This window comes from Condylura cristata, unplaced genomic scaffold, assembly GCF_000260355.1.
Source record: "Condylura cristata isolate star-nosed mole 26May11 unplaced genomic scaffold, ConCri1.0 scaffold00032, whole genome shotgun sequence".
Lineage (NCBI taxonomy): Eukaryota > Metazoa > Chordata > Mammalia > Eulipotyphla > Talpidae > Condylura > Condylura cristata.
Window position 1 is genome coordinate 20,296,368 of NW_004567133.1, and position 21,227 is coordinate 20,317,594.

General features: G+C 58.8%; 2 protein-coding genes across 3 annotated transcripts; one reads left to right on the plus strand and one right to left on the minus strand.

The window, feature by feature from the left end:
- Positions 1-1,185: 1,185 nt before the first annotated feature.
- Positions 1,186-19,555, plus strand: MEIOB (meiosis specific with OB domains). 2 transcript variants are annotated; one of them, XM_004691833.2, is made up of 13 exons: positions 1,186-1,254; positions 3,263-3,320; positions 6,416-6,547; positions 7,633-7,705; positions 9,391-9,586; positions 10,728-10,828; positions 11,400-11,452; positions 11,541-11,636; positions 12,648-12,749; positions 15,773-15,926; positions 17,316-17,499; positions 17,971-18,057; positions 18,996-19,555. In XM_004691833.2, the coding sequence occupies exons 1-13, from the start codon at positions 1,186-1,188 to the stop codon at positions 19,149-19,151; spliced, it is 1,461 nt and encodes a 486-aa protein (XP_004691890.1). In that variant the 3' UTR covers positions 19,152-19,555. The 2 variants fall into 2 exon arrangements, with proteins under 2 accessions (XP_004691890.1, XP_012587291.1); XM_012731837.1 differs by lacking the exon at positions 17,971-18,057.
- Positions 19,556-20,298: 743 nt separating this feature from the next.
- FAHD1 (fumarylacetoacetate hydrolase domain containing 1) lies at positions 20,299-21,221 on the minus strand. Its single transcript, XM_004692174.2, has one exon. It carries the CDS (start codon positions 21,214-21,216, stop codon positions 20,551-20,553), a length of 666 nt encoding a protein of 221 aa, XP_004692231.1. The 5' UTR covers positions 21,217-21,221; the 3' UTR covers positions 20,299-20,550.
- Positions 21,222-21,227: the final 6 nt, after the last annotated feature.

Consider the following 21,227-nt stretch of genomic DNA (forward strand, 5'->3'; position numbering starts at 1 on the left):
GAGGCCCGGAAGTGAAGGCCCCGGGGGCGCGGCCAGGGCTCAAGCGGCCCTGAGCGCTGAGGGAGCAGCTGGCTGGCTGTGGTGACAGGGGGCACAAGCAGCACCGTGCATTTGTTCCGTGGGCGCTTTTTTTAAGTTGTATCTATTTATGCACACAGGCCTGGGGGACAGGCCAGCCGTGTAGCCGGCGAGGGGATGCATCAGAGGCAGCCGGGGAGCAGAAAGGCAGACTGACAAAGCGCCCTGCTGAGGGGAGCAGCAGGCGAGCGGAGGGGCTGCCGCGCCCTGGGGGTCACTCCCTGGCCCACGGAACTCGGATTAGGGACCTCACAGGGCTTCCTAATGCGGTGCTTTAACCCAGTGTGCCACCAGGGAGGGCCCTTTGGGCGCTTCTTATAGGCAAAGTAGCACTGAAAGACACCAGCAATGAGCCCGGGGGGCTTCCACCGGGTGAGGTGACAGCCCCCAGGAGGTGCGACCAAGCATGCGCTCGGGGCATTTACCACAGGACTGCGGCTACTAAATACTTGAATTCACGGATGTCCTTTGGAATCATCCCTCATCAGGACCTCTAGGGTTACAGCGTGCTCAAAAATAGCTGAAGGGTGCATCGTTTTGGACAGTGAGAGTTAAAGATGGAAACCTGACCCCCACCAAACTGCGAAAGGCACCTGGCGGGGAGGCGTAGCTGAACTGCTGGCTGCCCCCCTGACCAGGGACTGCTGGGAGCCAGTGCACCTCAACAGCGTTCTCCATATTAAAAAAATAATAAAGTCTTTGAGACCAAAACCCTAAAGAGGGCATTTTGAAGAATTTTTTTATAGGTTGGATCTGTATTAACATAATTTTTTAAGGATTTATTTATTTATGCATGTCAGAGCTGGGGTACAGGCCAGAGGTGGGGGGTGAGAGGAGCCCCCAGAGACAGAGCGGGGAGCAGAACAGGCGGATCCCCTGAGACCCACTGCAGAGGGGAGCAGCGGGGAGACGGGGGGTCTGCTGTGCCCTGTGGCTCACCTGGGGCGGGGGATGGACCTGGGACGCAGTGGCTACCGACAGCTCTCGGGGCTGACTCACCCCTGCGCCCCCCGGGAGGCCCTGGATTTGTATTAACTATTGAGTCACGTTTACTTCCAGTATTTAACCAGGTGTCTAAATTATATCTTCCAAAATGCAGACAAGAGAATGGCAGACTCCTTTGCATCAAACGCCTTCACCGCACTTTCAGATCTGCATCCAAACATGGCCAACACGGTAGGTCTCCATGCCGTGGCGTTCGCTCGACCGGAACTTCCCGAGGTGATGTGTCAGTCATGTTACTGGGCTGTGAGCCACGTGTGTGTGACTGGCAGGTGTCACATGCGCTTTGCATAATTTTTAGATGTTAAATGCCTCTAACCGCCTTTGTATTTATGCCAGTTAAGGAGCCTTAGTTTCCCTTCTAGCGGGAGAGTACGCGATGTAGATGTGACTAGTGAACTGCGATTGCTCAAAATGGTCAGACTTTTGGTTTTGTAACTGCTCAAATTGAGCACCACGGAAGGAAACGTTTTGCTCAGCAGCACCTGTTCTCTCTGCAAGCTGTCCAGTGTAGAGTGAAACACTTGTGCAGTTTTATGGCATCAAGCTACACAACTGTGTCTGAAACCATGACGTGGATTCATTGTGGGGCAAGAGTTATGGGGACTCAGTAATTCAAATATACCCAGACTAATCTGTACTTGAAAGAAACCTAAGCAGAATTACTTCCCAAGGGGCTTCCTGTGCAGCTGAGGCCACACTCCGCCCTGCCAGCAGCCTGCTATTCACATCTGACACTGGAGATCAGATTTCTTAAAATGCGATAAATGTAGATGTAACTTTATCTTTACACATCACTATGTAAAGTTGCGATTATAAGTCTACCAGTGTTATAAGTGTTGCTGTTTGTATTTGATAGGTTTTTCTGTTTTAAGATTTATTTATTTGCCCTCCCTGGTGGCACAAGGGGTTAAACCACAGCACTGTGAAGCTAGCCATAGCTGCTTCAGCTCAAGTGCAATCCCCAGCCAGGGAGTGACCCCAGAGCGCAGCAGACCCCACCTGTCTCCCCGCTGCCCCTTCAACAGTGTGTTTCAGTGGAGCCGCCTGTTCTGCTCCCCACTCTGTCTCTGGGGAGTCCTCGCACCCCCCGCACCTGTGGCCTGTACTCCAGTTCTGTAAGCGTAAATAAATAAATCCTTAAATAATTATTTACTTGTGCATACAAGAGCGAGGGTATAGGCCAGAGGTGGGGGGTAAGGAGCCAGCAGACAGGGTGGGGAGCAGAGCAGGCGGATCCACTGAAACGCACTGCTGAGGGAGAAGCAGGGACACAGGAGGTCTGCTGCGCCCTGGGGTCACTCCCTGGCAGGAGTGGACTCCAACTACAGCGGCTGCGGACAGCCTCACAGTGCTGGGACTGACCCTCGTGAGCCCCGGGAGGCCCCTGTTAGATGTCTCTTGAGTCAGAAAGTTTAGCTCAACACTCCCATTGGCTGTGCTTCGATCACAGCCAGTGAGCTCTGCTGCCCATGGGGTGAGAAGTGACCACGGGGCCTCGTGGTGACCAGAGTCACAGCTCAACAGGCTCAGCAGCCTCAAAACCTTGCTGGATTTGAATTTAAGAGGGTGCAAGGCCAAAATCATCAAGTAGGATTAGCAATAGAAGTTTATTATTTCAGAAACAGGTCATTACTTCTATTTCTTAAGACGTTTTTTAATATCTGATTTTTCTTTCCTAGTCACTGAAGAGAATGTCACAAGTTTTAGGGACATGATACAGTTAGGGTTTAAGATCTAGGACTCGAGAGCTTAGGTTTATTAGAATAACATTCAAGTTTTGTTTCCATCTCTATTGCCACCAGCATGTCTGGAGTAAGAAGCCAGGCAGGTGCATGTGTACGGGTGGAAAGCCCTAGGTAAAAGCAAGCTCTGAGGACGGCTGCAAGTCAGCGGGCTGCAGCCTGTGCCTGGGGCGCGCGTCAGGCGGCGGCCACCGGCGGCCATCCGTGCAGGGCCAGCGCTGGCCGCAGTGGCAGTTACGCCCCTGTGCTGTGCTGCTCCTTGCGGAATGGGAACTTCGAGTAAGTTCTTCTAGATGTTGGTATGGAATAAATAAGGTTAAATGGTTTCCAGCCAGAAATGTTTTTTGATCCAGTAAAACATATGAAGCCCATGAAAGTAAATTTATCATCTAGATCTGTGTTTAATATTAATCTTCTGTAAACTTTTTGTTTTTCAGAAAATAATCGGTATAGTTATTGGGAAAACAGATGTCAAAGGCTTTCCAGACAGAAAAAGCTGAGTTATATTTGACTCTTTGCTTCACTTTTCATCAGTTGTGGCTTATGACTACAGCAAGCTTATCGAAGCCACTAAACTTCTTGTGCCTGTTTAACTCCTTAAGAGCAAGACCGGGTTCTCCATTGTGTGGTAAAGTGCTGGACTCCGGGCCATACGTGTGAGGCTATTAAGATCGTTTTTTAGTGATTTTCTTGATGTTCCCCAAACATAATACTAAACACTGGGTGACAGCAGGTGCCCGAGAGTTGTTCACTGGAGACCTCTGAGCCCATGTGTGGCTGTGAGGCTGGGCTGTGTGCAGCCGATGTGAGATCCTAGGACTCCGCTGTGCAGGGTCAGCGTCCTTGGGAACGGAAGAAACTAGGTTGTCACTGTCACTTTCAGCCTGAGAGCTACCAGTGCCCCCAGGCCTCGAGAGAGTGACCGGAGGAATGGTCTCAGCCTGAGGGGAGGAACAGCAGCGGTGACTCAAACAAGCAGAGCGTTCAGTGAAGAAAATGGTCACCTCGGGCTTAGCAGTTCTTGCCAAGTTGCTTGAGCTGTGGAAGAGCTAAGATCTAAGACTAAAACTAGCTCATCCTCCAGCTTTTGAAGTTGGCAGCAGGCGCCAGGAGGGAGGCCCGCACTGTAGAGCACCCCTTTGCCCTTTGAAATGCGAGTGCTTACTGAGGCCTTGAAGGCCTCTCTGCTCCCCCTGAGGGCGCAGGGCCGGCCAGGAGTCCATGGGTAGCTGGGGAAGACACCTTAGTTCCTGAGCATGCAGCTGTGTTGTTTGTGGTTTAGTGATGGTACCTTTATTTTTTTTAAATATTTAACATTAATTTTCTGCTTAGTTTTAGATAAATAGCAAAAACACTGTCTTTTGCTCATATTTGTTTGTATTTTCGCTTCATCATAATTAATTAGACCACAGTTCCTATTTGAATAGTTGAGATGATCCATGGATCTTCTTTCTAAGCTCTGAAAGAAATTTAAAATACACGAATTAGAAAGGGCTACTACTAGAATAGTCGCTCAGTTTCCAGCCATGAAATAAAAACTTCATCCATTAGGCTGAGGGAGGGGCCGCCTCCGCTGGGCTGGCGTGGCTGCAGATGTGACCTCAGGAGCATTGCGCATGCAGTATGTCAGTGTTTTCAGGCAAAACGCAGTCGCAGTCGTCTGCAAGGTCACACAGTGAAAGTCTTCATTCACACTCCAACTCTTCTAACCCTGCCCTTCCCCAGAGGTGGCCCTACTAGCAGTGAGATGGGTAGCCCCAGTTTTTATGTGTACATCAGGTTGCATTGCTACAGGGCTGGGAGGAGGGCACCCAGGACTCCCAAACCTGCCCACTCTAAATAGGATCTGCCGACCACTGCATCAAGACGAAACGTGTAAGACCTCTAATGGAAGGGAGCTTTAAACAGTGAGTGTGCAGTACAGACCGACAGAGTATAGTTTCCAAAGCAAGCACCCACAGTCACCCATCCCCTTGTGGGTAAAAGTCCACCCAAAAGGCCCGAGAGCCTGCCACAGTCTAAATTAGCCCCTTCTGGCGGGGACCATAGCAAAGAGCCAGAAATGGGCCTCTCTGGTGGTGCAGCAGGCTGAAGCACAGCACTGTGAAGCTGTCTGCAGCCACTGCTCACGAGTTCAATCCCTGGCCAGAGAGTGACCTATATGCCGTGGCAGGCCTCTCCTGACCCGCCCACTGCCCCCTCAGCACTGACTTCATCCGATCCGCCTGTTCTGTTCCCCACTCTGTCTCTGGTGAACCCTCTCAACCTCCACACCACTGGCCTGTACCCCAGTCCTATATGTATAAATAAATAAATCTTTAAAAAAAAAAAAGACAAGGGGCCCTCCCTGGTGGCACAGCGGGTTAAAGCGCAGCACTAAGAAGCTAAAACCACTTCCGCATGAGTTCGATTCCCGCCTGCCCCAGAGGTGACCCACAGGGCGCGGCAGACCTCTCCTGACCCGCCCGCTGCTCCCCTCAGCAGTGTACTTCATCGATCTGCCTGTTCTGCTCCCCACTCTGTCTCTGGTGAATCCTCTCACCCTTCGCATCTCTGGCCTGTACCCCAGTTCTGTATGAATAAATAAAATAAATCTTTAAAAAAAAAAAAAAAAGGAAAAAAGAAAAGGGTCAGGAATGCCCAGACAAGTCTGGGGGGGAAAGAGCACAATCAAAGCCACCATAAACACTGCCATAGTTGCCTCTCCCAGGGCTCCTCCACATCTGTGTCCCCCGGTACAGGGCCAAGAAACAAGAGCCGCTTCTTCGGGTGTCTGCTCCCTGCGCCCCCAGGTCTCCTCTGGCCCATCCTGCTGCCGTCCTCCCGGGCCTCCTCTCCAGGTTCCTTTCCTGCCGCCTCAGCTCCGCCCTCCCTGGGTGGGGCAGGGACATGCCTCCCCTTTACTGGGGGGGCCCTTGCTGTATTACTTTTTTTTTTTTTTTAAAGATTTATTTATTTGTACATACAGAACCGGGGTACAGGCCAGAGGCTCAGGGGCGGTGAGAAGCTTCACCAGAGACAGAGTGGGGAGCAGAACAGGCAGATCGACGAAGCACACTGCTAAGGGGAGCAGCGGGTGGGTCAGGAGAGGTCTGCCACACCATGTGGTCACCTCCGGGGCAGGCGGGGATGGAACTCATGCGGAAGTGGCTTTAGCTTCTCAGTGCAGTGCTTTAACCCGCTGCGCCACCAGGGAGGGCCCAGCTGTATTACTTTTTTAATCACAGAAATGATTTAAAACTCATTTTGGATGGAAAGTGTGCCTGCTGTCCCCTAGCAGGGTCTTTTCTCTCACACATTGTTTGGAAATAATTTGAGTGATGACTGGGGTGAGAACAGAAGGTGGGGAGAGGAGTGCAGCCTCAGGGGGCTTAGTGTCAGCCTGCTCTGTCTCCCCCAGGTGAACAGACAAGCAGGGGAGGGGCCAAGACCAGAGGGCGAGTTGCAGTGGGAACCTGACATCCCTAGAGGCTGTAGAACTTATCTCTAATTATATTTTATGCCATGAGTGAATTGCCATAGTAACCCTAAAATGCAAAATTAAAAGGAAAGTTTTCATTTAAAACCTAAAATCATTGCCTTTCCCTCAGACATCGGCTCAGAAAGGTTCACGTTCAGCTTCACCATCCGAGACTCGCCTGCCCATTTCATGAACGTGACGTCGTGGGGCAGCGAAGCCTACGTGAGGCCCCTGTCTGACAGCTTCAGGGTTGGCGAGTGTGGTAAGCGGGGCTGCGGCCTCGGGCCTCAGCTGCCCCTGGTGCTGGGGTTCTCTGGCTTCCGTGCTGCGTGGAGGCAGTGAGGGCGGGAGGGAGGTGATTCCGCCTGGACCCCCAGAAGCGCGTTTGGAAACCCACAGGTGGGGCCTCACTGTGTGGCCTCCGACCCTGGCTTGGTCCCGCTCTGCCCGAGTGGACCCTCCTGCTCCAGTCGCTGACCTTTCCGGAAACACGGGCTTCGGGAGCGGCTCCAGCCTTTTTGCATTCTGTACCGGCCGTCTCCCTCTGTAGTTCCGGGCAGTGTAATGAAAGTAGCAAAGATTTTATTTTAAAGATTGATTTATTTATGCACACAGAGTTGGGGTGCAGGCCAGAGATGCAGGGAGTGAGAGGAAGCCCCAGAGTCACAGCGGGGAGCAGAACAGGGGGATCCCCTGAGATACACTGCTGAGGAGAGCAGCGGGGAGACAGGAGGGGTCTGCTGTGCCCTGGGGTCACTCCCTGGGGGCTGGGGGGGGGCAGGATGGAGCCGGGCTGGGACAGCTTTAACCCCTTGGGCCACCTGGGAGGCCCAAAGGTAGGATTTTGATGGCTGACAGATCTGGATTCCAACCCTAGCCCCAGCACTTAACTTCTGTCGTCCTTTGAGAGATTTTCCTGACCTCACCAGGCCTCTGTGAGTGTGCAGCCTGCGGCGCCGAGCTCTGTTGCACGGGAGGTGACAGCCCTGGCCTGGCAGGGAGCAAGAAAGCGTGCGCAGCTGTCTTCCCAGCCTCTCCCCGCTGTTTTGCCCATTTCCAGGGCACTCGAGCTGTCTTCCAGCCCAACTGCCAGCTTGGGGGCACGTGGAGGTACAGGGACCTTCCCTCCTGCGGGCCGCAGCGTCCCAGCAGCAGACGCCCCAGCAGCAGGCTTGGGAGAGCCCCAGAGTCTAAGCAGACCTGGAGCTTCCTGGGGAAGGGCCACACAGGGCAGGGAGCTCGGCTCACACGGCAGAAATAGCGTTACCGTGCTGCTTTTACATACGCTGGGTTTTCACTTTCCCTGTTGCTACTTTGAAATAGCGTCATCCTCTTCCTCTATTTTAGTGACAATTGAAAACCCCCTGATCCAACGAAAGGAGCTAGAAAGGGAAGAGAGATTCAGCCCGGCCACTCCGAGGTAAGGGTCCCGGCGGCAGTCTGCGCGCACGACTTGGCGGGCGGGCATCGCTGTGGGCACCCGAGTGGACGCCTTCCCACACCGTCTATTTGTTTTTTTTAAGATTTATTTATTGATGCACACAGAATGGGGGTGCAGGCCAGAGGCGCAGGGATGATGAGAGGCTTCTCCCGAGACAGAGTGGGGTGCAGGACAGGCAGGTGGAGGAAGTCCACTGCTGAGGGGAGGGGGGGGGTCAGGGAGGGTCTGCCGCGCCCTGGGGGTCACCTCCGGGGCGGGGTCGCACTCGCTCTGAAGCAGCTGGCTCGCTTGCAGAGCGGGCTTAACCCGCTGCGCCGCCAGGGAGGGCCCTGCTGCACGGTTTATCTTTGTGATGAAGCCAGTCACTGTGATACAGACTCACGCCACGGTGAGCTTTGTCTGTAGGACTTTGCTCTATTTAGATTAGAGTGACTGGTCACGTTCGAGCACAGGGAGAGGCGCGCTATGGCACAGAGGACGTGCGCAGCCAGGCGCAGGCGCTCTGGCGTGCAGGGCTGAGCCGCCGACCTGGCCCCATGGGGCTCCCTGGAGACAAAGCTCCTGAGAAAGACTCTTGGGTGCGATTGCCTAGGGCGAGCTTGCGGATCAAGCCTATGAGGACGGGAGGGCTGGCGGAGGCCAGCAAAGATGGGGTCTGGCCCCTTCCGTGACCTCAGGAGAGTGCCTGGAGGCGCCTCAGGGCCATGGTGGGGCGGCCTGGGTGTGGCCTCTTCCCACTTCCAGGACGAGCTCCTGTCCTGGGACCCTTTGCCCTCTTGTTCCCTCCTCACGGAACAATCTTCTCTAGCCTGCTTTGCACACTGGTGTGGCGTGGCCAGGTGCGGGGCAGGGCCAGGGCCAGGGGCCCAGCGCCGCGAGACCCCAGCCGTCCGCACGTCTGTCTGCTCCCGCACGCCCTGGGGTGGCTTCTGTCCTGGCCCTTTCGCCCTGCTGTCTGCACTCACACAAGGTCCGCCCCAAACCGGGGCCCAGGTGTCCACAGTCACGGCCAGGCACCTTCGGGGGCGAGGGCTGGTGGCAGCCGCAGGCGGTAGGTGAGGGCACACGCACCAAAGCTTCCTCCCTAAAGTCCTGTTGTCCTCCTCCCGCAGCCCCCGGGCCCCGGCGTCAGGTCTGCCTATTTGGAAGTCCCGTGTAGGAGCTCTGCCTGTGCTTCCGCCCAGGGGTCTCCCTAGCGGCGCTCTGCGCTCCCAGGGCCTGTCTTCGCAGGCCACGCGGGCTTAGGACACAGGGCTGGAGAGCTGGGGTGAGATGTGAGGGGTCATGCTGAACGCGGAGGGGTGAAGGAAGAGCAGGGCTGGGAGTAGGGGGCCGCGTGCGTGGGGCTTGACTGGCCGTGGGGGCGCCCCAGTCCGGCTTTGGCAGGCACAGCAGCGCAAGCCTGGGGAGGTGTCGGCAAGGCGGGGAGGTGGGGACAGCCCAGCCCACGTTCAGGGCGCTGTCACTCCCCACATTACCCAGAAGGGACCTGGCCTGAGCCGGCGGCTGGCACTCGGGTCCCTTCATGCAAATGCTTGCTAGACTACATTCTCCGGCGTGCCTAAGAATGGCGTGTGCGTTCTCTAGACTGCAGCCCCAGTGTGAGCCTGTGAACCGGAAAGTGTTTGTCCTTTGATGCTGACGTGGTGTGCTTTTCCCTTCAGCGACTATAAACTGTTGCTCAGTGAGAATCACTCTCAGATAAAAGTCTGTCCCAGTCGTGAAGTGGACTCCAGGCTGCTGTCTTTGATACACTTACCTGTCAAAGAGTCTCGCGATTACTACTCACTGGGTGACATTGTCGCCAACGGGCACAGCCTGCACGGGAGAGTCCTCAACGTGCTGGCAGCTGTGAGGGCGGTAAGTGAAGGTGCAGAGGGCCAAGGGCCTTGGCGGGCTGTCGCCGACTGCTCAGGCAGCGGCAGCTGGCTGCGGGAGTCTCCTCTGCGTCTCGGCCGGTTCGACCGACCCACACAGCTGAGACGTGTCTCTCTAAAGATGGAGGACACAGCAGGCACCGTGAGCGGCCTCGGGCCAGCAGGAGGGCGGCGGGTTGGCTGGGGAGCCAGGCCTCTGCTCTGTGCTCAGCTTTCCACTGCCTCCTGAGTGGAGAGGCAGAGAGGAGGGGGACTTGCGCTGTGCTGGGGGCGCACCGGGGCTGGGGGCATCTGCTCCTCTTACTCAGCCTTGCAGTCATGGGCCGGGGGGCGGCGCGGGCCAGCTGCCTGACGCTGTCCCTCAAGCACCCGGAGCGGCTCGGTGTGGGGCATAGGTGCCCTCTGCGGTGGTCCTGGCACAGGGGCCTCTGGGCCCGGCCATTCAGGGCTGGGCATCCTTGAAAGCACACCCAGGGTCCCCGGCATCTGAATGGCGCCTGTGCTTCCCGGCTGTGAGCTGGCAGACTCTCGCCATGGCTGCCCTTCCCTCCACTGTCTCCAGGAGCCGTTCCTCCGCTGCCAGCCACGTCTCGCGCCCTGCCTGTGGCCGGCGTTGCACGGGAGGGCTGGCAGCTGTTGCTGCTGGAGCCGGCTTGCGGCCCAGGCATGCACGCACTCCTGGGGGAGAAGTCTCCACGGCTCCCAGCTGCCCCAGTTACCCTCTCACCTGCAGGCCTGGGCCCGCTGGGCAGGGCTCTGCAGGGCCCTCACCTGGCCCTCCGGCATTCCCCCAGAGGCGGTGGGTGGTGGCTCTGACCCACTGAGCTGGCGGTGAGGCCAGAAGACCCACCTTTCCTCCGCCTCTGCACGCACTGAGCCGCGGCCCACGCAGGTGCTAAAACACCACCCTGAGGGCCGCATCGTACCTCCCGCCCGAGCCTCAGCCACAGGGGCACCAGGGTTGGCTGCAAGCACCCACAGCGAGGTCAGCTCTGCGGGCCACGTGCCTGGCTGCTACGCGGTGGTGTTTCTGACTTGTTACTGAGGAGGCAGACGTGAGCGGCTGCATGCGTGAGGGCGTCTGCGGCTACAGATGAGAAGCAGCGGTCTCCTCGCCTCCTCAGGTCGGGGAACCCAAGTACTTCACAACCTCAGACCGAAGGAAAGGCCAGCGGTGTGAAGTGATGCTCTACGACGAGACGGAGTCGTCCTTCACGATGATGTGGTAACCCTGAGCTCCCGGCAGCCCTGGGTGTGGGGCTCATCTCCAGGGGCAGTGATGGGCAGTGGTGTGGCGAAAACAAACCCGCTCCTGTGGGTGGGGTCGGCGCCGCCTCATGGGGCCCCGGTGGCATGGGGCCTCTGTTTACATGTGGCAGTTTGTTCCTTCCTGTCTCGGGGAGACAGACCTATGCCTCTCAGGCAGCGGGCACCTAGGAGCTGGGCATGGAAGATGGCAGGCAATGTGAGCACAGGCCGCTCAGGCTGCGGCCTGCGCCCCACAGCCCAGGCGCCCGGGTTCCAGAGAAAGCGCCTCATCTGAAGTGGGCCTTTGCCAGGTCCCCTCAGAGGTCTGGCTTGAGCCCACTCCGTGCTCACCAGCCTGTGGTGGCGGGGGCGAGAGCTGCGGGAGAGAGCGGCCCGAGGGGCCGGCCTGGCGCCGAGGCGGGGAACCGGCACCCCCGACTCACGTGAGCCCGGCCACCGGGACAGGTTCTGGCTGGGGAGTATGCGGGTCACTGCTGGTTTTTCTCATGTGTTCGATTTTTTCAATCACTTCTTTAAAAAAAATGCAGTTGGGACAGTGAATCCATCCTGCGTGCCCAGCGTTGGAAACCCCGACAAACAGGTACCGCACTGCCGCCCCAGTGCCTGCGGCCGGCTTCGTCACGTCCGCCCTCCGTGCAGTGACCTTACAGTGCCTTCCTCCCTGACAGTGATATTCGCCGCAGACGCAAGGATAAATTTCGACAAATTTCGGAACCGCATGACAGCGACTGTAATCTCAAAAACCATTATTACAACTGACCCAGGTAAGAGATTTCAGAATTATTTTCCCTTTGGAACTGATAGTAGCTCATAGTCCAGTGTGTATTTAAGAATAAAAGTATAATTTGGATTTAATTTGAATAAAAATTGGAGGTTGCTTTATCGGTCTTGAAAAAGTTGTCCTGAGCTCCAGCTTTGCGATCCTTATTCAGGACCTGTAAAAATAATGACACGCATTTAGAAGCAACATTCCTCGTGATGGTATTTTACAAACGCCAATGATGTTGGTGGAATAACCTAAACGGTTGACCATTTAAAAAATAAATGGTCTCACTACGGGCTGGAGTGTTGGGAACACGAAAGGGGTGTCTCACTTGAAGGCTAGGCTGAAGGCCCACCGGGCTGCTGCTGGAGGGTGCCCCTTTAGCTCACTGGAAACGGGGTGCAGGGAACCCCCAGGCGAGGAAGGGTCGGGTGGTTCTGAAGGTGGCTCTCACTGGCCACCCACCTTTGCGCCCCCAGGAGGCCGCTAAGTCTGCAGAGGGCGGGCGAGCAGCTTTACAGGCGCCCGGAGGGGAGTGATGCCCGCGGTCACAGTGCAGAGTGCCTGAGCGCTCTGACGGGGCCAGCTACAGAACACCCGGTCCCCACAGACCAGTGGCGCCCAGCAGGGCGAGCCCCCGAGACAGCACACCCACGGTCGGAGAAGCTGGAGAGGAAGGCAGGCGCAGGGCCAGCTGGTGGCCGGGCGGCAGGGCCGAGGCGGAGGCTTTTGGGCCCCGGTAAGGGTGCCCACATGGGAAGAGTGAGAAGGAAAGCAGAGACCCTCGTGGTCTCACTGGCTGTAGGGGTCATTTCCTGGCCTAGGCTTCTCATTCTTCACACCCTGTGATTGGACAAGGTGTCGAGCCCCGGATGTCGAGGCCACCGGGCCGTGGGCGCGAGCGGTGAGCCCTTTGATTGTGCTCCGCGCCACGTTTTGTCGTTAGAATAATTTTGGGTCATAATTTTAAAGGTAATACATTTGCTTTTTACTTTATTATTTTCAATTTAAGATATACCGGAAGCTAACATCCTCTTGAATTTTATAAGAGAAAATAGAGAAATGAACCCTCTGGATGATGAAATGGACAGTGCTCTGAAAGAATCTGTAAATTGTAAGTGACCTTTAAACAGTATTTGAATTTTTCAGAGGCCAAAATTTGGGCTTTTTTTTTTTTTTTAAAGATTTATTTATTTATTCATACAGAACTGGGGTACAGGACAGAGATGCGGAGGGTGAGAGGATTCACCAGAGACAGAGTGGAGAGCAGAACAGGCAGATCCACAAAGTACACTGCTGAGGGGAGCAGCGGGCGGGTCAGGAGAGGTCTGCCGCGCCATGTGGTCACCTCCGGGACAGGCGGGAATCGAACTCATGCGGAAGCGGCTTTAGATTCTCAGCGCTGTGCTTTAATCCGCTGCGCCACCAGGGAGGGCCAATTTGGGCTTTTTTTTATATAGCAAAAGATACAGTCGTCTTTCCCCCTTTGAAAGAGTAGGTTAAACTTCAGAGGCGTAGGTTGCCTTTTGCCAGTCCCATGAGCACTAATGGGCCTCCCTGGAGAAGTAGCTGCACCCACACGTGGGGCGCCCCTGGGGCCCGCGCAGCAAGGTGAGGCTGGGGAGCGCCCTCCCTACAAGTGTAATGCAACATTGGACATTAGGAGAAAAGCAAATAAACAAGAAATGCCTGTAGGTCGCCACCTGCGGCTTCTGCAAGGTGCTTGGGAGAACCGGGGGGCACCCAGGGCCCTCAGGTCACTCTGGGCAGTTCTGCATGGGGGTGCGGGCCTTGTGGGAGTGACCGGTCGTCTCAGAGGAGTAACTGGAAGCATGAAGCCAGTGATTCGGCAAGTCACCCTAAATTGTAGAAGAACTTCGATATGTTGGGGATGTTGACATATTTCCTTTCATAGCAACCACTGATGGAAAAACTCCACAGCAGCAAAATCTTAACCATCATCGTTTTGCCCATAAGGAAGAACCAGCTTGAAGTTGCATTACTCGTCAGAATTCCAGCGAGCGGCCGTGCTCGTGGGGCGCGGCCCGCCGACCCTGGCAGCGGGGACTTCCCATGCCGTGCGGGACGTCACGTCCACCCACGGAAACCTGTAGGGTGAAATGAATATTTCAGGGTACAGCTATCATATATTTTTTAAAAGATTTATTTATTTATTCATACAGAACTGGGGTACAGGCCAGAGATGCGGAGAGCGAGAGGATTCACCAGATCTGACAGAGCGGGGAGCAGAACAGGCAGATGGACGAAGTCCACTTCCGAGGGGAGCAGTGGGCGGGTCAGGAGAGGTCTGCCGCGCCCTGGGGTCACCTCCGGGGCAGGCGGGGATCGAACTCATGCAGAAGCGGCTTCAGCTTCTCAGTGCTGTGCTGTGACCCGCTGCCCCACCAGGGAGGGCCGCTCATATTTTTTAAAAGATTTATTTATGTATGCACACAGAGCTGGGGTACCGGCCAGAGGAGCAGGGGCGGCGAGAGGACTCCCCAGAGACAGAGTGGGGAGCAGGACAGGCAGATTGACCGAAATCCACTGCTGAGGGGGCAGCAGGTGGTCAGGAGGGGTCCGCTGTGTCCTGCAGGTCTCTCCCTGGCTGGGGATCTAGCTCGCATGGCCAGCATCGTAGTGCTGCGCTGTAACCTGCTGCGCCACCAGGGAGGCCCTATCGTCATATTTTTAAAGGCTTTGTCATTCCTGCCTAAAATGAGAACGTGCTGTAGTGAAATGGCAAGGGGCGCAGGCCCCAGGGAGCAGCCCAGAGACACGACGCCTTGGCCAGCTCCAGGGCTCTCAGGGCAGCCCTGGGCCAGGGACGCGGGTGCTGGGCTGCACGCACAAGCGGCTGCTGTGTGCAGCTGCAGGGGCCGGGAGCGCCCTGCCCCGCTACCCATGTACTACCTAGGTGACACTCGGACTTCCAAGCCAATCTGAATCAGGAAAAGTGACAGTGAGTGAACGGTCGCCGTCCGCGGCGTGGTGACCTTTCTCGAACAGCCTCTGTGCGGACGCCGAGCACGCGCGCCCACGCCGGCCCTCCTGGTGCTGCTTTGCCAGGCCCAGGCCCAGGGGGAGGCAACGCTCACATCTCCCCGTGTAGGCTGTGGAGCCGGGCTGGGTGCGGGCCTGTGGCCGGCTCTGAGGTGGGCTCACGTGTGCGCTGCTGGTTCTCGATCCATCTCAGGGCGGTCGGGCTTCCTGCCTCGCGGGTCCAGCTGAGCTAAGGGAGGAGGGCTGCTCTCTACCACTGCGACGCGTGGGCCTGTGTCCTCCCCTGGGCGCCCCGAGCGCGCTGCCCTGTCGCGCGCCCACCTTTGCCCAGCCCTGCCAACCGATTTGCTGCACTCCCAGCGGCAGCCCTAGAGCCCGGCTACCTGCCAGCTGAGAGGGCCATGTCCTTCTGGTACTGGGTTTGCAGCTGCCTGCTAGTAAACAAGGCCAATTTCTTGGCCATTTTTTACCCTTTTTTGGGACGTGATTTTAAGTCGCCTCACCATGGAGCCAGGGGCCCTCCCGGGTGGTGCAGTAGGTTGAAGCATCACACTGGGGAGTGTCTGCAGCTGCTGTAGCGCGAGTGTGACCCCCGGCCAGGGAGTGACCCCAGGGCACAGCAGACCCCTGCTGACCTGCCCGCTGCCCCCTCAGTGGTGGGTCTCAGTAGATCCGCCTGCTCTGCTCCCCACTTTGTCTCTGGGGAGTCCTCACCCCTGCACCTCTGGCCTGCACCCCAGTTCTGGATGCATAAATACATAAATCTTTAGAAAAACATTGAGCCAGCTGTCTTCTCCTCGCCTGTGTTGGAGAGCTTCTCCCGTCTCCCCGAGCCCTGTCCTGAGCGCTTACGTCTCCTGGTCAGTGGCCTGCGGTCTGCTCCGGCGCCCCCAGCCACCAGTCTCCTCGTTCTGATGAAAACTATCTTCCCGTTGGCGCCAGCCTTTTGCCTTTTCTATTTTTCTTGCTTTTATGTCCTTTTACATAAGTGGCCTTAAGTAGCAAATACGATCATTTTTTTGCTCCTTAAACTACTGTGTTCTCCTTTGAACTTGGTAGCTTTGCTAGCTGCATCTCGTCCTTCAGAGCCCCTAGGGCGCATGCGGAGCCCTGACGGTGCCTTTTCATTTCCAGTGACCACGATAGAGGATGTCTACACAATCGAGCAGCTAAAGGCGAGAGTCCTGAGGGACGGGGGGAAGGCCCCCCCTTTCTACGGAGTTCTTTATGCTCACATCTCCACACTGAACATCGACGATGAGGTCACTAGAGTCGTTCGGAATAGGTGGTAAGTAGCCAGGCTGCTTTTGGCAAACTCACGCGCGCAAGAAACAAAACCAGTTATTCTTAGCAAGCCACTGAGTCCCGTTGAAGCCGTGCTTTGACGTGCAGTGCTTTGTTTTTGAGATCAGTGTGGGAACAGCTACCCATATTGATGTTTCCATGACAGATTACGTGGCCTAAGCTTATAATTGTCTTTTAAAGTCCAATTTAATTTACAGTGTTTCTGCCATCTTAGAACAAGACATTTCTTACTGCCAGAAACGTCACTGTGTTGACGACGATTGTCTTATGAAGCATTAGAAACTGCTCATGGCTGTCACTTCCTATAGCAGCACGAGTGACAGCATTACAGAATCATTCTCAGCCACGTGGTTTCCAGCGTCCTCGGCTCAGCCCGTACCCACTCACAGGAAACTGGGGCCTTAGCCCAGGTGCCTGGCGAGAACCCCGAAGATGCTGTGCGGCTCCCTGGGCGTCTGTAGTCTAGGCTGTTATGGAGATCATTCTAGACTCAGTGGAGATCGTTCTAGACTCACGTCGCGATGTAAGAATTAAATGACACGAGGCTCCACAGGCCCTGTCCCGGCCCGGGCGGCCGCGCTTGCAGAACTGTTGGTGCAGAAGAGAAGCAGAGTTGTACAGATAGGAGGGCTGTCACGCAGCAGGGCGCAGCTCTCCTGGGAGCAACAGCTGCCGTACAGAGGGGCCTGGGGCGCAGGAGAGTCCCGGCGGCCGAGCCCCCCCTTGGCAAGCTCTCCTCTCGGGCCTCCCAGCCTCCCCGAGGCTCCCCCACACCAGTGCTCTCCCCAGCCCCTGTCTCTGCCCCTCCACACTCGCCTCTCCCCTGGGGTCCATTCTCCAAACCCACTGTTTCCAAGACCTTGCTGGTGCCAACGGGTGACCGGACCTTTGACCCGACCACAAGACCAACTCAGGCATCAGACCCCAACCAGGAGTGCGTCCAGCCTGCCTCACCCTCTGTGTAGAACCAGGGCAGGAGCCGGGCGGGTGAGCCTGCGCGCCCAGAGGCCCCCAGCATCGTCAAACCCAGCCCGCGAGTCTCCCACACTGCCGCGGGGTTTTCTTTCTCTCCTTTAAGCCCAGCCTGCCTGTGCTGGGGTCAGCCATCCGACCAGCCATCCTGGCCACACTGGGCTGATGCCGCTTGGTGGGGGGCTGCTGGCCCACCCTGGAGTGGGCCGGGCCTGGAGATTGACAGACTGCCCAGCAGGGGCACCGTGGGTTTTGGGAGAACCTCCGATGCCATTGAGGTGGCCCCGAGGTGCTGTCCAGGCCCTGTCCCGTGCAGGGCCTGGCGCCTGCACGGTCCGCTGACTGGACTTTGACACCATGACTGCCATGTGGCCCTGCACATTTGCCCCCTGCTCTCCAGTCCAGGCTGTGGGGGCCTCGTCCAGGAAGCAGTCGGCACCTGCACAGCTTGCAGCAAAGACTCTCGGGAGCTCGGGCCGCTCTTCCTGAGCTTCGACATGCTGGTGGCTCTTACGGACCACACGGGCACGCTCCCCGCCTGCAGCCTCGTGGGAAGTGTGGCTGAGGAGACGCTGGGCTGCACGGTGAGTGACCGCAGGGTCGGCGTGTTCAGGCCTTTCCGGGTTGGAGGTCCGTCCTGCAGAGGCCAGGTGATGTCGGCGACCATCAGCACACAGGCAGCTGTGGACAGGCGGCAGTCTCCATGCCATCGCCCCTGACTCAGAGGCCCGGCTTGCCTGCTCCCCGCTTTCACCCTGGCATCTCACAGGGCGCGCTCACGGCCTGGGGGGAGGGGCCCATGGGGTGGCCGTGTCCCCAGTAGACTAGCTTGGTGTGGGTGGGCGGGGCCTCTGCCTCCAGGCCAAGCGCTGCTCTCCCCCGAGCGCAGCCTTGGCCCGGAGTTTCTCGTGGGAGCTCCTGGGCCCGATTCCCAGCCAGAGACCTGAGCTGCGCCTACTTGGAATGCTCAGAGCCCACGCAGGCCTCACACCGTGGTCAGGATGAACTGTCCGTATCACTCAAAAATGTGGAAATAGTGATTTGTTTCTTTTCAGGTAAACGAGTTTCTTGCAATGACGGACGGACAGAAAACAGCACTCAAGTGGCAACTTCTTTTGGAAAGAAGCAAAGTTCATTTAAAAGTTAGTGATTTGACAGCTCTGCTGTTCTGTACGTGCGGATGCTGGCCCATCCCAGCGCCGGAGCCGGCGAGGGGGGAGTTTGCGGTGTTGCTGAGGCCCTATTTCCACATGTGCAGCGGCACCAGCAACTTTAGGGACAAGAGATGCCCTTGTCGCGCCCCAGAAGGGGGCACGAGTGACACCAGAGCAAACATCTGCTCAGCGAATCCCCGCAGGCCCCGCTCCTGCGACTGTCCGGCAGCCTGACCAGGGGCTCACAGCGCGCCGCACGGGCTCCTGCAGGCTGCCCTGACGCTCAGTGAGCCTTGGACCTAGTGAGCCCTGGAGGGCCAGCCGGACCTGTGGGCCTGCCCTGCACAGAAGGGGGGCGCCCTTGTTCTGCTGATAAGGGACGTGGAGCTGGCGCTGAGCCGCCCAGGCCCACTCCAGGGCCTGCTCTACCCCGAGGACCTCTCCGGAGTGTTCAGGGCTTAGCCGTGAGACTTACCGGGCTAGGACTACCCGGGGGCAGTTACCACGGCCGCGGCACACCTGGTGGGGTGGCCGGAGGGGGCCCTCTGCGTGGGCGGCTGCTCTGACCCTGGAACCGCTCTGCCACCCCGTGCCGGGCTGCACCCTGCCCAGCGAGGCCTCGGCTGTGGGCGAGGTGAGCTGCGCTGGCGGGGGGACCTGCGCGGCCCTGGCCCCGGCCTTCACAGGCCTCCTCGCGCCCCGGTGGCACCCGTCATGGCTGCTCTGAGCACTCCGCGAGCCCCTTATCTACAGGTTGGATTTGAGACCCCAACTTTCCCACCATAGAGAAATGCCTCAAAATGTTTTTTGTTTTACAAAATCGAGAAGCCTCTGAGTCGGGGCCGGGCCTGGAGCACGCCCGCCCGAGGGAGCGCTGTCTGGGCGCCAGCCTGTCCGGCAGCTCTGAACCGCACTCTCTTCTGCAGTTTATCCCGTCGCACAGGGCTCGGGGCGGGCTGAGAGCCAGCGTGCTCTCCTGTCGGCGCGCAGACCCCGTGGAGGCCAGCAGGAGCCTGTCTGGGCGGGGAGCGTCGGACCGGTTGCCTCAGACTCCTGAGAAGAGCAGGCGCTTGAACTCCTGACGCGACACGTGGATAAAGTGTGTACTGTTCACACGCGGCCAAGATGTTTCTGTAAATCGTGTCCTCCTGGAGTGGCTGGGGTTAGCCTCTCCCCCAAACCCCCAAATCTCGCCAGCCTGGCCCCCAGCTGGGAGGGTGCACCAAGGAATAAACACAGAGGCCCGCCCGTCCTCACGCCTGGTTCCTTTCCTTGGGCCCTTGCTGCTGTTCCCGGCCACATGGCCACCTGCAGGGCCGCTGGCCGCTCCCCGGGAGCTGCGGGCCGGGCTCGCCGGCTGCTCCCACCTGCCTCCTGGGAGGACGCGGGGCTTGTGGCGGCCTGCCCACTCGGCAGTGCCGCTGGGCGTGACTCACCTGGGAGGGGACCGGCTTCAGAAGCTCCGGGCCTCAGCACTTGAAAGGGAGGCTCTGAGGGGCAGCCCCACCCGCCAGGCGGCCGAGCAGCACGCAGCCCCGCTCCCGCCTCCGGCCAGCGCTCGCCTGCCCCACGGGAGCCGAAGGTGAGTCCCGGCCGCCGACACAGCTGGTGTCGGGGCGTCTCCCGGCTCGCGGAGGGGTGCTGGTGGGGGGCGTGGGGTGACCCCAACTGGTGCTGAACACGGCCAGGGTGGCCTTGGCCAGCCTCGTGGATAGCAGTGTGTCCGGGGAGGCCCGGGCATGGCGACGGCCGAGGTGAACCAGGAGGGCGGGCAGGGTGGCGGGTGGTCTGTGGGCACCCGGCAGGGGCAGGCGTCTGGCCAGCTGGTGCCGGGGCCCAGGGGGCCGGGCTGCGGCAGCAGGTCCTGAAAGGCCCAGGCCTGGGCTGAGGGCGCCACAGCGGTTGCCCGGCGGCAGGGGCCGCGGACACCACCCAGGAGCCCACGGGGCGCGGAGCCAGCCCAAGGCGCTTCTCGGTCTGTCACGTTTCGCAGGTGGCCGTGAGGGCGCCAGACCTGGCCCCTCCCTGGGCACCTTCTCCCCTCTGGGTCGGGGCACCGTGGGCCGCGCCCACTGCCTGGGGACGCCCCTCTCCGTCCGCTCGGGCGCCATCTAGTGACACAGTTTGAGACACTTTTTAAAATATTTACTGATGCAGGCAGGGCCGGGGCGCAGGCCAGACGCGCCGGGGCGGTGAGAGGAAGCCCCGGAGGCAGAGCGGGGAGCGGAACGGGCCGCCGGACGCAGTCCACTGCCGAGGGGGCGGCGGGCGGGCCAGGAGGGGTCTGCCGCGCCCTGGGGTCAGCCCCGGCTGGACGCGCTGGCGCTGCGGCGGCCGGGGCCTCTCAGCGCCACCCGGAGGGCGATGAGGAGACACCTGGTGGCGACACCTGGCCGGCCCGGCCAGTCGCCGGGCCCGGGGGCCGCCCCGGCTCTCTGGTCCTGACTTCCCCACAGCCTCGCGCTGGGCGGGGCGGGGCGGTCAGTAGTCCGGCCTCTGCACCCGGCAGCGCATGGAGACGACGCCCTCGATGCCGGCCTCCAGCTCGTCGTGCTCGCGCACCGGCCCCACCCCCTTGGGCGTCCCGGTCAGGATGAGGTCGCCCTCCTCCAGCGCCATGATCCTGGACACGTAGCTGATGATGTCGGGGATGCGGAAGATCATGGCCGACGTGTGTCCCTCCTGCCGGAGCTCGCCGTTGACCTTGAGCCAGAGCCGCAGGCCGTGCGGGTCGGGGATCCGCTCCCGCGGCACGAAGGCGCTGACCGGGCAGGACCCCGTGAAGCCCTTGGCCAGCGTCCAGGGCAGCCCCTTCCTCTTGCACTCGTCCTGCACGTCCCTGGCGGTCATGTCCAGGCACAGCGCGTAGCCGGCCACGCAGTCCATGGCGGCGGCCGCGGGCACCGCGCGGGCGCGCCGGCCCAGCAGCACGCCCAGCTCGAGCTCGTGGTGCAGCAGGCGGCAGTGGGCCGGCAGGAGCGCGGGCGCGCCCTCGGGCGCGTAGGCGCTGGACGGCTTCAGGAAGAGCAGCGGCTCGCGCGGCAGGGCGCTGCGCATCTCCTCGGCGTGCTCGGCGTAGTTCCTGCCCACGCACACGATGTTCTTGCCCCACTCCCAGAAGCGGGACAGCGGCCTCGCGGCCGCCATGCTCCCGGCCG